The sequence below is a fragment of the Theropithecus gelada genome, chromosome 2, assembly GCF_003255815.1.
Source record: "Theropithecus gelada isolate Dixy chromosome 2, Tgel_1.0, whole genome shotgun sequence".
NCBI classification, from domain to species: domain Eukaryota; kingdom Metazoa; phylum Chordata; class Mammalia; order Primates; family Cercopithecidae; genus Theropithecus; species Theropithecus gelada.
Genome location: NC_037669.1, coordinates 135,649,598 through 135,665,748, shown reverse-complemented (window position 1 = coordinate 135,665,748; position 16,151 = coordinate 135,649,598). Strand labels below are relative to the sequence as shown.

Below are 16,151 nucleotides of genomic sequence, written 5' to 3'. Positions count from 1 at the left end.
TCTTTTATCTTATCATATACATTTTTAATCATGTTGTTGCTGTCTACAGAGCATTTTGCTAGGATATAAATTGGGATAATATTTAGTCCTTTGGTCAAATTGAGGGGAATTAACATCTTAGCCATGTTGAGTCATGCAGTCCATGAAAATGATATGCCTTTCTATTTAGTTAGGTTCTTTTTCATTTCTTTCTTCAATGTTTTTTAGTTTTTAGTATACGGAGACTACTCATATTTTAATAAATTTATAAACAAATATTTCATTTTCAGGGTGCTATTATAAATAGTATTACTCTTTTAAATTTTGAATTCCAATTGGTAATTTATTCCTAGGAATATGATTGACTTTTATATCTTGATCTTATATCTCAAAAACTTGCTAAATTGGTTATTAGTTCTAGAGATTTTTGTAGATTCTTCGGGATTTTTTTCTACATAGACAATCATGTCTTTGATGAGAGACAGTTTTATTTCCTTTTTTAAAATATGGATGCCTTCTTTCTTGCCTTATTTTACTATGACAGTGAATAAGACAACTGAATTGTAATAGTCAATCTAAACATAAAAGAATGAAGAATAAAATAATATCTAACTGTGAGCTCCACATCAGAGAGGTAAGAAAGGCTCCTCAGACTTTGTTATTGGATCATTCCTTTAGTCACTGAAGTATTGAGTCGCACTTCCATGGTACTAAGTATTATGAGGAAGACAAATATAAATCAGGCTTGGAGTCTACAACTGAGTACTTTGCAATTGAGGAAAGGTAACAGGGCACGAATAATAGTAGCTATATAAAAAGAAAGTGGTAAAGCTGATCAGAGATAAACAGAGAGAGAGAACAAGATTGAATCTAGAGGCAGAAGAGCAGGCCAGGAGCTATCTGTCACGAGAGTCTGACCTGGTAGTGACTGTGAAGAAGTCAGGGTGGTGCTGGAGGAAGCTGGCTCTTCTGGATTTGCTGGCTCTTCAGGATTTGCTGACTGGCTGTAGAGGCCAAGGGAGAGGAAGAAGACAAAATATGCAGGTTTGAGCTTCATTGTTTGGGTGGAGGCTGACCCACAGACTGACGTTCTGAATTTGAAATATGCACTGAAGATTCAGATGAGGTGACCAGCAGGTGGTGTAAAGTCCTGGAGTTACTAGAACTAAAAAGTAGAGTCAAGGCTGAACATAGGCGTAGAGCATGGTCAGGATTCCCCCTTTCACCCCAGCCCCAAACTCTAAGGTTGCAAACACTTGGGACCTGGGACTTGGCCCTTCCATTGGAATAGTGACCACAGTTAACTGGAGAAGTAGAAGGACAAGAAGGGTCTGAGTGGGGATAGGACCTGCTAAACAGGTTCACGAGCTCCAGCCTCTTGTAAAATTAAAAGAAGTCCTAACACCTATGCTAGTTAAAAGAAAGGCCACAATGTTTACTATGTTCCTCCACTCAAAGCGGGGTTCGAAACTCACTTATGGAGGCAGGAATCTGTCTCCTGAAATAAGGTGAAATGAGTTGCCCCAAAGTACCAGGAGCAGAGCTTGGATTCATCCTGTGTTTGTCTAATAACAGCTTGCACTGACAGAGCATTTACCATGTGCCAAGCACTATCTTAAATGCTGCAACCCTTACATTGAATCCTCACAACAACCCTATGAAGTAGTTTCTATTATTATCCCCATGTAACAGATGGGACACAGAGAGGTTCCATACATTTCCCAAGGCTTTGCTGATAGTAAGTGATAGAGGCACTGCCGCACTATACTGCATTTCACTCAACTGCCCCATGTCTTCTGGCAAACCACAGAGCCTCCCTGGCCAAAAAGAAAGTCACAAGTGAGTAACAATACTGTCTTTATCCACAGCGAAGCGATAGCATTACAGCACCCACTGTGGGCATCACTGCGCCTGTTATGCACCCAGCACTGTGCTAGGTGGTAGGAATATGCAGACACCTTAGACACAATCCTGGCCTCATGGATCTCAGTCTGGAAGGGGAAATAATCTCGTACACAATAAGCATAAGATTCACTGTGATAGATGGCACTCCGACGCAGATGTGAAAGACATGGCACTTAGAGAAACAGGCATTAATTTTCTGTTCCTCTGTCAAGGAAAATGAAAGGCAGACTAATGCATTATGGCTGAAAGCATTTACTTTTGATTAAGTGTATATTTAAATATCACCCTCCTCCTCAGTCAGGCTCATTCCTCCGTCTCTGCTGCATTGCTGACTTTGCTTTCTAAAGAGAAAGTGAGATATTCACCCACAGCAAATGGAATAAGAAAGATAAAAGGCATAGAACTCCTGCCTCAGATTTTTTTTTTGTTTTATTTTGCCTTTGAAAACTCATTACGGTAAAAACTAATTACAGCTCTCATCACTAAGTGAATGCCAGAGAAGACTTTCCCTTCATTTTGTGGAAAGAGCTTTTAAATAACATTACATAAAATACACAGGATTCCAGTTAATTTGTAGTTCAAAATATGTAAAAACCAAATCTGTGACCTAGTAATACATGCGCTTCTTTATTAATGTATTAACAAGTTCTAGGTGTGGGTCAAATACCACAATTTGCAAGTGGTAATGAGTGTAAATGGTGAGAGTAAATGATTTTTTGATGTCTCCAAAGAAACTTTGAAGTGATACAAAAATACCTGTAGTTTTTGATGGTGTCAAAGTCACAAGCAGTAACATGAGGACTTACAGGGTTTCTTGCCTACACTGAGAATGGAAGGATATGCTAACTTTCAGTTAAAACGTGGTGAAAAATAAAGATGTATTTTTCCTATTTAACTTTACGTATCCCCAAATTATACGCCCTCGAGAGAGACGTTCCAGATTCTTCTGATTTAAGACTTTTTGAGTTACTGATGTCTAGCTTTTCTGCTGCCTTAGATGCTTGAGACAGGAAAAGCAATGAGTAGCTCTTATTTAAGGGCTAAGTAGACATGAGTGGGCACTTCTCAAGCCCACCTCCACAGAACACTAAAGTTTGTATGGTTATATCCACACAACTTTATGTCACAGCTTCATTTTCCCTGCTCTGGTGATCATAGAAACAGTTCTAAACGCCTCAGACCTCTATCATTTCTCCAGAGTGCCACCTTCTTCCTTGCCTCTTTTATCTATCTTCGTCCTCTCATTCCCACTTTTTCTAATTCCCACTTTTTCTAGCAAAATAACTTACAATTCACATATAATAGATTCAGGCTATCTGTAATGTCTAAGCACAAATCCATCTAGGCTGGAAGATCATTAGGGCAACTGAGAGGATCATTAGGTCAGGGAAGTGGGTCTTGAAAATCACAGAGGCAGCCTCCTACCAGATTTTGTACCCATACCAGAACCGGATTCAGTGTTTAAAATAGAGCTTTTCCTAAGAAATAAGAAAGCAGAAAGCAACTAGCACTAATTGAACACTGAAATATGCTAGGACTGGTACTGCATTTATATTGTCTCACTTAACTGTCAACAAAAGTAGTGTGCTATGATTACCTCCACTTATGAATGAGGAAAGAGACTTTAAAAAGCCAAGCAACCTGCCCAAGGTCACACACATCTGGTGAACAGCATTTCTACACCTTTCCTCTCCTTGGCCCACTCAGCCCGGCTTCCCATCCATGACACAACTAAAATGGCTGCCACAGAGTCAACAGCAATCCCCACAAAGCTGAACATGAAGGGAATTTCTCCACCCCACTCACTGTGCTCTATCTCACCGCAGCCTTCAACACTGCTGCCCACTCACTCCCTGCAGAGACCATCCCCTGCTTTGGCTTCTCCACAGACACTTTCCTGGTCTCCCCCTACACCTTTGCTGCTCCTTCTCAGTTTTCTTTGCCGATGCAGCTTCCTCTCCATCACCCATAGTGCTGGAGCTCCTCAAGGCCCCATCCTGGGCCCTCTTCTCTAACAGAACATCGGTTCCTTAGGCAGCTGACCCAGCCCATGGTGCCTGTTACCCTGGATACTCAGAAAATCCCTCTCCCTACTCTGAGTTCTAGGCAATTAACCTTGGATGTCTCATGGATGTTCAGTCCCCACGAGATTGCCCAAAGAATCAAAACCCTTGTTTCCCCAATGTCCCCAGTGAACACTCTACTTCAGTGAAAAGCACCCATCTTCACCCAGCTGGCCAAATCAGAAACGAGAATGGCCCATTATTCCTTCTTTTTTCACTCTCATATTCAATCAAAATACTAAGTCCTATAGATTTTACCTGCTGGGGATATCTGGAATCTTCCCCATCCTCCCTACTCCACTAAATCCGATTTCAAGGTAGCACCATTTCTCATTAGGATTAACTAAGCAGCCTTCTAGCTTCCCTTCTTACCTCCCTTCAACCCATTTTCCCTGCTAATGTCTTCCATTACTCCATATTAAGGGTCAAAATCTGCAACATAATGTTTAAGGCACTGTTTGATCTGGCTCCTGCCACCCTATCAGACTCATGTAGAACCACTCAACCATTTGTTCTCCCCTTCTCTATTGCCTGGAACGTATTTCAGTTCTTCAATTACCCATGCTTCTTCCAGTCTCTGAGCCTTTGCACATGCTGTTCACTCTGTTTGAAATGCGGATCCCTCCTCTCTTCACTAAGTTTCTTCCTACTCTTCCTTTGGATCTCAGTTTAAATATTACTTCCCTAGAGAAGCTTTTCCTAACTACCCATATTAGGTCAGCTTTCTCAGGGTCCTAATTTTGTATTTAGGGCCTACTGTCCTTTTATTTAATATTATAATCAAATAATTAATCTATTTAATATCTGTCTGCCCTCCTATGACATAAGCTCCATAAGAGCAGCAACTATCCGCCACTCAGCCCAGGCTCACAGTCTAGTCTGAGGCCTGGTATGTAGGTAAAATTTGGTACATCTCCTTTGACCTAATTAATTAATTATAGGAAAGTCTCTTTTTTCCATACTTTTCTAGACCTTTCTAGAAAGATATAGATCATCAGGTGTTTTATATGACCAAAGAAAATGAATAAGGACCTAGTTGGAATTTACAATTGACAAATGACTTAAAATTTTAAATCAAAGAATCTGGAAGAATCCTATTCTACTTTGTTGCTATTTTTAAAAAGGTAAGAATAAAAGTTTCATTGTGCCACCTGTTAATGTCTGTCCTCAAAATGCCTGGCTAAATCATTTATATGCCTGGTGAGTCCCAAATGAGTCATTATTTACTTACCAACAATGATGAACAGAGCTCTCATAAGAAAATGTTACTACTATTTGTAGCCACCTTCATGGCTGTCAAAATGTATGTTACCTTGTAACTATCAAAACCAGCTGGCTGGCAAATGAACATGATTTCTGCTCATGTACATTATTAAATGTGCATTTCTTAAAAAAAAAAAAAAAAAACCAAAACCAAAAAACCCAAATCTCATATTTGATTAGTAACTTCCAGGTAAGGCAGAGTATGATTTAGAAGGATCAGAAAGATGTTCAAATAGAGTGAGACAGCAAATGATGTAATTCTCTGACCACATGAAAACCAGGTCAAACCCAGCTTGTTTCTGCCAGCCTGACACAGCTGCTGGAGCCCCTTGCATATGCTTTCCAGCTGTCCCTGTTACGTCAACCTTTAAATCGGGGATTTTGCCCCATGCATATGCTTCTTGCTTGGTCAAATGTAAGGCACATATTTTTGCAAGCTACTTTTCCCAGCCGTTTAAAACTGTGAATAAGGTCTAAGATACATACAGCGAGAAACAAGCCATTTAAAACAAAAAAATTTGGGTTACTAATCTGCTTTAAGCCTCTTTGACTTGTAAAGAAACTGTGAGCATCAGAGTGGCCTGCAATACTGAGCCTAAGTGATGCTTGATTTCAGTTCTCACTACTCCAGTATTGCCTTAAAAGCAAAAAAAGCCCGGTGGATGCTCCATAAAATGAGGCTAGGAATTACATTCAATGCCTCTGCCATGGAACAAATTATTGTCCTGAAATAAGGTCAGCCATGTGTTCACTGAATGGCGAGTCTGCCTTCAGAAAGAAAGGGGAATCACAACCTTTGAGGTCTCAAGAAGCTATATCCCTTCTCCAGATAACTCTTTACTGATGCTTTAGGATTTCCGAAATTTGACTGACAAAACTCAGTGTTCTGTGCCTCCACATTGATGTCATTTGTTTCTAATATTAGCAGCAGAGCAGTTCAGGTTCACCTGAGAAAAAGGAGCCTTTATTTTGAGTCGAACAGGAGCAGATACTAAAAATGAACATGGTGAGCCTTGTTTCTGGTATATCTGACACAGATAAAATAGTTAAACCTGTGCAGTGAAACAATTTTGAATCAAATGGAAAAATAATTCATTCTAATTGGCAATTTGAAATGCTTACAGAATTTTTATGTAGCCTCACTTATGGGAACACTAAGGAATTAAGAAATAGAATAATATTATATAAAGTTGGTTTTTTACACAATGTCACATAAGATTATGAGGTATTTGTGAAAATTCTGCATGAGTGAGATGAAGGTTCCAGGGTATGTGTTATAGCCCAGCATGATTAGCAAACTTGGCCATTATTTGATGTTAAAGCCACACAAGCTACTGAACTCATGAGATCAAATGTGTCAAGTATTGGGTTTCTATTATACAGCAGATTTTAAGTGGCTTAGAGTAACTGGAGAATAGCTACATCTTCACTTAGTACTGCACAAAGATGGATAGAGACAGGAGGATGCAGATGTGCCATTTGGAATAGCAGAAATCATGTTGGGATTTCATGCTCTGAATTGGAGTTAGCTAGTTCCTCCTACCTTCTCCAGGTGCAAAGTGAGTGGCACCGTCCTGTGTTGGGAGTGTCTTAAGTGGTACACACCTCACAAAGAGACTTACATCTGGACAAAGTTAGGGCAATGAACATATAGACCCAGATATATCTCATGCAGAGAAAATGCCTCTCACTTTAAAAGTGACCACCTGAATTTCATAACTGTTCTCTCTAGAGGATGAGGGTATTTAGAAAAAGCATTAAAAGTATTAAAGAGTTACGGGAAACAAAAATAGCAAGTCTCAAAGTGGGTACCTATCACCGCTATAGCAGTATTAGTCTGTAATTGAATTTTTCTTACATTTAAAATCTTGTAAAGCTTTCTTTCCAGAAAGGCCATCCTGGGCGTTTAAATAGCAGTGGCAAGAAAATGGGCCATTAGTACTTGCTAGTTTGCAGTTTGTTTTTGCTGACAGTTCTCAAGTTTGGTCTTCAAAACCCATAAGAGAGTGAGCATTATCTTAAGTTGCTGCCATAAGGAAAATAGGACAAGTCTCCCCATTTTGGATGCGAAATGTTGCTAAGTACCCAGTGATATAACTTTGCCTTATTTGAGTTTGTTAGAAAAATCGGCCGGGCGCGGTGGCTCAAGCCTGTAATCCCAGCACTTTGGGAGGCCGAGACGGGCGGATCACGAGGTCAGGAGATCGAGACCATCCTGGCTAACACGGTGAAACCCCGTCTCTATTAAGAAATACAAAAAACTAGCCGGGCGAGGTGGCGGGCGCCTGTAGTCCCAGCTACTCGGGAGGCTGAGGCCGGAGAATGGCGTGAACCCGGGAGGCGGAGCTTGCAGTGAGCTGAGATCCGGCCACTGCAGTCCAGCCTGGGTGACAGAGCGAGACTCCGTCTCAAAAAAAAAAAAAAAAAAAAAAAAAGAAAAATCTCTGAACTATAGAGACTTAGCCTTAGAACTGTCTTGCTCTGTAGAGTTTTCTGCAAGTCACTTCTCCCTACTGAAAGACATTAAAAATACATGAAAACCCTTATCTAGATCCTTTTCTCCATGATACCCACAAAGTCATGCAAATATAAGCCCGAGGAAGCCACCACCTCACGTGTTCCCAAAGATCTCCATGGTAGGATGTATCTGATGTTACTGGAATTACATGTTTGTTTTTCTGTGTCCCTCACTGGATTCTAGGCTCCTTGAGGGTAAAGGACCATGCCTTGTTCTTCTCTGTATCTCCATGACTTTTTAAAAAAATTCTCCCTACAATATAGCATTTGCTCTAGATTCCAACCCTTTAAAATCAGTAGACTTTTAGACTACCAAGAAAAGTATTTTGTCTGTACATCTATTGATTTCTGAAAAACTACTAAATGAACAATTTCTTACATAAAGTGTTTTCACTGGAGTAATCCAATTATTTTTCTCCTATTTAGTTGTTCAAAATATTTTCCACATGCCTCTTTATGCAACGGTTTTCTTCCAGCTGGACATGTCCAATTCATATGGGAAAATTTAGCACCATGTCTGTTGGAGGGTAGGAGTTAGAAAGCACCAGAAATCACTATGCCTTGCATTTGTTTACAGTGTAACACTTTAGCACACATTCTCACGCTCTGGCCCTGCAAACAGTGATGCTAGGAAAATGTCATAGACATCAACACTACATCTTCCGAATGAAGAAACTGAACCCCAGAAAGAAAAGGGAGCAGTTTCCACAAGGTCACTCAACTAGCTGTGGCAATGGGTCAAAAGCCCGGGTCTTTCAACTCCTTGCATTTTTATGCAGTTTTTATTATGTTGTGCAGTTGAATGTGTTGCTTAGGTGGCATTTTACAGAAAACATTAATAAGCAGTGGAAAAACTTGTGATGCCAAAATGGGAGTACTAATTGCTAAGTCTAAATAAACCAAAACTGATGACAAATCAAGGGAGAACTTGGAGTAGTTCAGCTGTGCCACCGATTTGGAAGTTTTATTTGTGTTGTTTCCTTTGTTGTGGGAGCAAGAAGGGAAAGTGTATTTTTATGAGAGCCTCTTATCGGAGAATAAGGGTGCACTTTTCTACAGCGTTACAGTTATTTCAGCTTCACCTGCTCACTTTGGACCCTTACACTAATGCTATGAGGCACCCTGCCTCTGAGAATTTGTTTTCTTCTCTAACAGCTGCTAGTCAGAAGACGGAAAAATGGGTTGAGTCTGGATTTCCACAAAGACTTATAGGCAAATGCATACTAGAGCTCCTAGTTCTATCCTTATTTAGAAAGCAAAAATATATTTCTTTTCCTTAAACTTTTGGGGATAAAGAACTATCTGATGTTCCCATGGTAATTTTACGTAATCTTGAGTTTAATATATATATATATATATACACACACACACACATATATATATATAGAGTTAAATATGTATATTATATTAATTATAGGATATAGTTAAAATAACCTAAAAGATAGTTTTGTATTTGTTATTTTAATAATTCACATCCATTAGAAGCAATATTCTGTTTTAGAAGTCAGTTAGTCAATAAGTCAAAAATATTTATTAAGGCTCACTGTGTGTCAGGCCATTCAACACAAATCAGAACTATCTAGACCAGGATGGTAACGGAGGAAGGAGTGAGAAGTGGTCAGTTGACAAATAATGAATGAATGGTTAGTGAATAAGGTAAAAAAGTTTACCCTCAAGAAACTCCCATTCTAGAAAGAGAGAGAAAGCCAATAAATGGGTAAACAAGTTAATAAAGAAGACAATATGGGACTGAGAAACTGTGTTCTGTGAGGGACATTTTGTTCTGTGCTGCGCCTGAACAGATTTTGAGCTTCCTGGTGCCTGAGTGGCCATGCAAGGGAGACTTGTCTCAAGACAATATGCCTGCATCTGTGGCTCTGTCTCTACCAGGACTCGTCAAGAATCATGCCAAAAGGGAGATATGATATTCACTTAAGCATGTACAGTTTCACCTGAGGAAATGATGACCAAGTGTTGCTTTGTTTTTATTATAGGAATCTTGGAAAATCAGGACTCAGAGTTTCTTGCTTGGGTCTTGGTAAGTACTGAGGGTGTGGTGTGGGGCTGGGCTGGAAGGTGGGAGACTGGGGAGGGCACCAGGGAATGATTGTGGTCCAGGCCAGGACCTGGTCTCAGGTGAGGAGGAGGCTTCCTGGCCAGTATTGCCCCACTTCTCCTTTTAGCCTTTCTCTTCCCATCATGACCCTCTCCCAGGGAGCCACCATGTTCATGGTTCCTTACAGGGGCCCATCGAGCATAAGGCAGCCTAATGCTAAGGAACACCTCAGAGAAAGGGACTCATGTGTCACTCCCATTTAGCAAGTATGAAGGACTGCATGGCATGCATTTTATAGGTTCAGTTCACCACTCCCTCAATTCACCTGAATTTTTTCTATCTATCCTTTTTTTCCCTTTGCCTAATTTCCTCACTTTTCTATATTATTATGCATTTTATATACTTTTACAATCTGCCTTAAATATGTGGGGGGGCAAGGTGAGATACACACAATCACACATACATTAATATGCATTAATAAATAAAAATTGTTACTCCTCCCAGTCAATATTTAAAGACGGTTAAATAGAGATGGCAGTTCTAACAGCATAAAGTCGTGGAATCTGACTGTGAAACCTGGGGAGGCTTGAGGCCTCCAGTTATCCCTCAGGCCCAGGAACAGGCAGCCTTGGCATTCTGGCCATTCAACACAAATCAGAGCTGTTCTGTGACCTAAGTCTAGACTAGAATGGTAACTGAGGAGGTAGTGAGGAGTGGTCAAATTGTGGCTATGTTTTTAAGGTAAAATCCGGAAGATTTTCTGTTGGGTTCTATGTGGAAGATGACAGAAAAGAGAAAAGTCAAAGATGACTCTAAGGATTTTTTGCCTGAGCAGCAGAAAGGATGAAGTACGAGTAAATGAGGTAGCAGAATGAGAGAAAAATTTAGGTATTTAGGTAGATTAGGAGATTGATTTGGGACATACTAAGTTTGAGATATCGATTAGGCCTGCAATAAAAATTGTCAAGTATGCAAATAGACATATGACTCGAGTTTAGAAAGGGGAGCTAGATATATTAACTTGGGAGTCATCAGCAAGTAGATGCTGTTTAAGCCTGGCTCCTGGATGACAGCACTACAGGTGTGCGTATAGACAGAATAGAAAACAGAGGCACATGGTCTAAGACCTAGGAAATCCAACATTAAGAAATTGAGAAACTGAGGAGGAGCCAAAGAAAGCTGAAAATAAAGCAAGCAGAGCAGCAGGAGACCAATTAGAAGAAAATGGAGTCCTGGAATCCAGATGAGCATTTCAAGGAAGATGGAGTGACTAATCCGTCAGGTGCTACTCATACATCAAACAAGATGAGGACCAAGAATTGGCCATTAAGTTCAGCAACATGGAGGTCATTAATGACTTTTACAAGGTCTGTTTTGGTGGAATGGTAGAGTTTAAAGCATAATTGTAATGGTCTCTGGGAGAATGCAAAGAGACAAGCTGAAGGCTACTCTTTTGGATGATGATTGCTATAAAGAAAAGCAGATAAATGGAGTGGCACTGAGCTGACAAGGGGGATCAGAGAGGTAGCTTTTGCACATGGAAGACGACCACATATTTATGCACTTATGGGGAAATCTTTTTGAGAAGAAAATATGATGCAGAAGGAGAGAGAAGAATATCTGGAATGATTTTTTGAGGACACGAGACGCACACAAGAAGAGAGTGCATGAAAGAAGGCAGAGTACATGGGCTTTGAGGCTAGCAGGGCGATTGATTGGGTAGTGGAGGGGGAGGTATCTTGTCAAAGTTCTCTTCTATTGCTTCTATATTCTCAGTGGGAATCAGAAGCAAAGTCATCAGCTGTTAGTGACGATGAGAAGGAAGTGTTAGAAGTATGGAGAGAAGACATGCAGGAGAGAAGAATGAATTGACCAGGGCTAGGCCACACAGTGACAAGACAGCATTAAGGACCAACTTAAAGGCCGGGCGCGGTGGCTCAAGCCTGTAATCCCAGCACTTTGGGAGGCCGAGGCGGGCGGATCACGAGGTCAGGAGATCGAGACCATCCTGGCTAACACGGTGAAACCCCGTCTCTACTAAAAATACAAAAAACTAGCCGGGCGTGGTGGCGGGCGCCTGTAGTCCCAGCTACTCGGAGGCTGAGGCAGGAGAATGGCCTGAACCTGGGAGGCGGAGCTTGCAGTGAGCCGAGATTGCGCCACTGCACTCCAGCCTGGGTGACACAGCGCGAGACTCCGTCTCAAAAAAAAAAAAAAAAAAAAAAAAGGACCAACTTAAGATCAGTATGATTAAATTTGAAGTGAGACCATGTCTATAGTTATGTGTTTTTCTTCTAGCCATGTTCAACTGTGCAAGTTCAGGTGGGTTTTTGTTTTTTTAAATAAGATGATAAAAGGAGGGCAAAGATGCTGAGGGCTTGTGTAGGGCAGTCATTTTAATGGTGGAGTTGGCATTTAAACTGAGTAGAAAGGAAAATGAGGACTGGAGTCAGGAAATGAGCCAGGAGCTAAAATGAGGGAGCTGAGGGACTGTGAAAACTAGATAGGATCAATAAAGTATACATCCCAGAGGGACCAAAGAATTGTTGAAGCAAAAACATTAGAGAGTGGTTGGAAGGATAGAAAGTGGTTGAAAAGGGAAACATTTGAAACTGGGGTTATAGAGGGGTTCAGTTATTGTTAGTGACATAGTCTATGGTGTGTCCATTGGGAGAGAGTTGTGGAGGTTGTATAGAAGGCGAGATCAGTGAAGGAGAGAAGGTTAAGGAACTTGGAGGTGAAGGTACAGGGAAGATCATCTTTGGGGTCACTGAACTCACTGAAAAGTACAGCAAAACTAACATTGGAGAGTGACAGTGAGAAATGAGCTAAAATTTTCAAAGAACGAGAGGGAGTGACCAGGGTGGGTCAGTAACTACAACACGAGAGCCCTGAGGATGTGTGAGATTCAGAGCTGGCATGTGTGAGGGGGTATTTCAAAGACACGGAAAGCCACCAGTGTCTGAGTTTTTCTGATTTTTCCTAATAATCTAACTTGGGAGGTGAAGGCAGTAATTGTTCACCATAAGTCTAAGGTAATTTGACATTTGCTTAATTTATGGCTCTGATATTGTTACTATTTACTCATATTTGAAAGACCCTGGAGATTCATTACCAGGGACACTCTGACCTTAGTTTTTTAAAGAATATCTTTACAGTAAATAATTGTTCAGTATTCATTATTGAAAGGAATTACCTATTAATGTAAAGTAAGAAATACATGTAGTGCAAAAGCATTGGTCAACTATTTACAAGCTTGTATCTATGGTGGAAAATAGTTTAGTCAATAAGTACACAGAAAACTCAACTGAAAACCCTTAAGACAATAACAGATTCAGGTGCCTGTGCAATCCGAGTCTCCAGAGGCCAGTCTCCAGTTTTTGTTTATTTATTTATTTTTTTAAAACTGTAGACGGTATATGAGCTGCAGGCATTTTAACGAACTTTGAAACAGACTTGATTCAGGAGCAGCAAATTCTGATTTGAGCTTCAAGTTTTTTGAAGAGCCTGAACACTTGTGATAAGACACTGCATGAAAAATAAGAGGAAACAAGGAAGTTCAAACTATGGACTTTGGTTGATAATGTTGTGGCACTGTAGGTTCATCAGAGGTAACAAATGTGCCACTCTGGTGAAGGATGCTGATAATTCAAAACAGGTAACATTCAGGCTTCATTCAAAACAGGTAACAAAGCTTGACAACTTGAACAAGCACTCTTTGAGAACTTTTCTGAACTGCCTCTATACGCCAGAGGAGACAAGAAATTCATAGAAAGAAATAATGCACCAGCCTTAGATAATTTGTCAGGCTCTGCAGACCCCAGCTGTCAAATCCAAATGGAGCTGGGTTTACTGCTGTAGGCTTAGGATGTCAGTTCAGTCACTACCCATGTTCAACTGAGGCCTTAGAAATTAAGTAGTAAAACTGCCAGGAAATCAAAAAGCTATAGATGTCTTTTCTTGAAATACTCTAAAAGTCATAGTTAAAGCTAACAATTCTGACTTTCTTCTCTACCAGAGAAGGAGCAGCTGGAAGTTCCTTGCTCTGCTAATTTTCCTTTTGGTGAACTAAGAGCAAATGTGTAAATGGGAGTAGAAAGGTGAAGTAACTTGAGAGTGAACTGATGGTACATCCGAAAGAACACAGCTCTGTCAAGGAGAGAAATGGGAAAACATATTAATATTATGTGGTCAATCCCACCTGTGGGTTGCTGTGGCTGGCCTGCTCTGTAAATATACTGCCCATTATTGTCAATACTTGAAGTCAAAAAACTCATGGGAAAGGAATAAACTCAGAGTGACCAAACTTACCTCGATCTGGTAGGAGGTGGAACTGTCTTACAAGAGAAAAATGGTAGAATTTACATTAATTCACTCATTCATTTATTCATTCTTAAGCAAACATTTATGAAGCCAGGCATTAGTTACAGGAGATTTGAGGACAAGAGCATGGAGCCTGCCCTCAAATTTATCATAGTGCAGTGGGAGTTAGGCTTGCAAAAAAACAAACTGATAACGTATCTGACAGATGCCGTAATGGAGAGTACAGGGCAAGTGAAGCGCGAAGAAGGTCTCCTGGGGGATTTGGGATAGCTTGATGTGGGAACAGGGGTTATCACTTGGCTTGACACTTGAAGGGAGAAGTCAAGTGGAGAGGGAGGGCAAAAGGTTTAATACAGGAAGCAATGCAAGCAACGGCGACTCCAGAGGGAGACTCCACCAAGGGGAGGTACTTGGGGAAACAGGTCACATTTATAGAATATTATGAGTACAATGTATTGGGGAACAGCAAGAAATGAGCCTGGAAAGAAAGCTAGGTCTGATTATAAGAACCCTTGTTTGCCTTGCTAAGCCATTTAGCTTTGTCCTTTATGTCTCTGGAATTCCTTCAAATCCAAAGGTCCCCAGATCTCAACAAACACTTAGAGGACAAGGAGGAGCAAAGGCTCCATCTCTCTCCACTCTCTTCCTTCCATCTGCCACAGCTTCCATCAAAGCACCTCCACTTTTTCTTCATATTATTATTTTTTTTAAAAAGTAGACTATGTTTTAACACAGTTTTAAGTTCACAACAAAACTGAGCAGAAAGCACAGGGAGTTCCCATACACCCCTGTCCCTACACATGCATAACCTCCCTCATTATCAGCATCCTTCACCAGAGTGGCACATTTGTTACCTCTGATGAACCTACAGTGCCACAACATTATCAACCAAAGTCCATAGTTTACATTAGGGTTCACTATTGGTGTTGTACACTCTATGGGTTTTGACAAATGTATAATGACTTGTATCCGCCATTGCAGTTATCATACAGACTAGTTTCACTGCTCTAAAAAATCCTCTGTCTTGCCAATTCATCCCTCCCTCTCCTCTAACTCCTGGAAATCACTATCTTTTTACTGTCTGCATAGTTTTGCCTTTTCCAGAATGTCATATAGTTGAATCATATAGCATGTAGCCCGTTCACATTGGCTTCTTTCACTTAGTAATATGCATTTAAGTTTCTTCTGTGTCTTTTCATAGTTTGATAGTTCATTTCTTTTTAGTGCTTCATATTAAATTTTGGAAAACAAAATTCATCCTATGCCAAAAACAGTTATCAAAACCTTGCTCAATCTTGCGATAAGCCATTGAAAACCTTGAGTCAGGAATAAGACATGATCAAAGGTATTAGAAGTAACATGAGGGCTATAATAGAGGAAACAGGGTTGAGGCTGGAGGCAGGAAAATTAATTAGGAGTTGATTATGAGGCAGTGGTATGAAAGATGTAGAGGAAGGAGGTGATTAGGAGAAAAGAATAAATAGGACTGGTGATCTCTGGATACAGAATAGGAGGTCTTCCTGAGTGGAGGAGGATGCCCAGATTCCTGTATTGGGCATGGAGGTGGATGAGCTGAAATCTCAGAGACAGGAGACACAGGAGGGAGCTGTGAGGGCAGACAGCACTGTTGGGGAGTGGTGACCAAGGAGCTTGTGACCTCCCAGCTTCAGACATCTAGAGAACAAGGGGAACTCTGTGGAGATCTCTAGGCTGGAAATGTAGACCCAGGAACTTCTAACAGTGGTGACCCTAGGATTGTCATTGAGATCACCTGGAAACACAGAGGACTGAGGTGTTTGGACAGGTTTAGGACATCTGGCTCATGGCGTCTGCTCCCTGAGAGCAGGGACTGCCTATTTTTCTACACTCCTATTGCACCTTGAGCAGATCACAGTATCTGGCTAGCAGCAGGTATTCAAAAATATTTTTGAGTGATCAGTTGCTAAGAAATGACAAAAAGTCCACTGAGTAATAGCAAGGATACAGCTGAAGTCAAAAATCATGAATTGCTGAGGCCCGGCCCAGTTCTTTGACTTCCTCCAGTG

General features: G+C 40.7%; 1 protein-coding gene across 5 annotated transcripts in view; it reads left to right on the top strand.

Moving 5' to 3' along the window:
• KCNAB1 (potassium voltage-gated channel subfamily A member regulatory beta subunit 1) overlaps positions 1–16,151 on the top strand; it is a 414,948-nt gene that overhangs the window by 289,413 nt on the left and 109,384 nt on the right. For all 5 annotated transcript variants that reach the window (XM_025374905.1, XM_025374902.1, XM_025374903.1 and 2 more), the window contains exon 2: positions 9,722–9,765. In XM_025374905.1, coding sequence (XP_025230690.1) covers positions 9,722–9,765 — 44 coding nt within the window. The remainder of the gene's footprint in view (positions 1–9,721; positions 9,766–16,151) is intronic.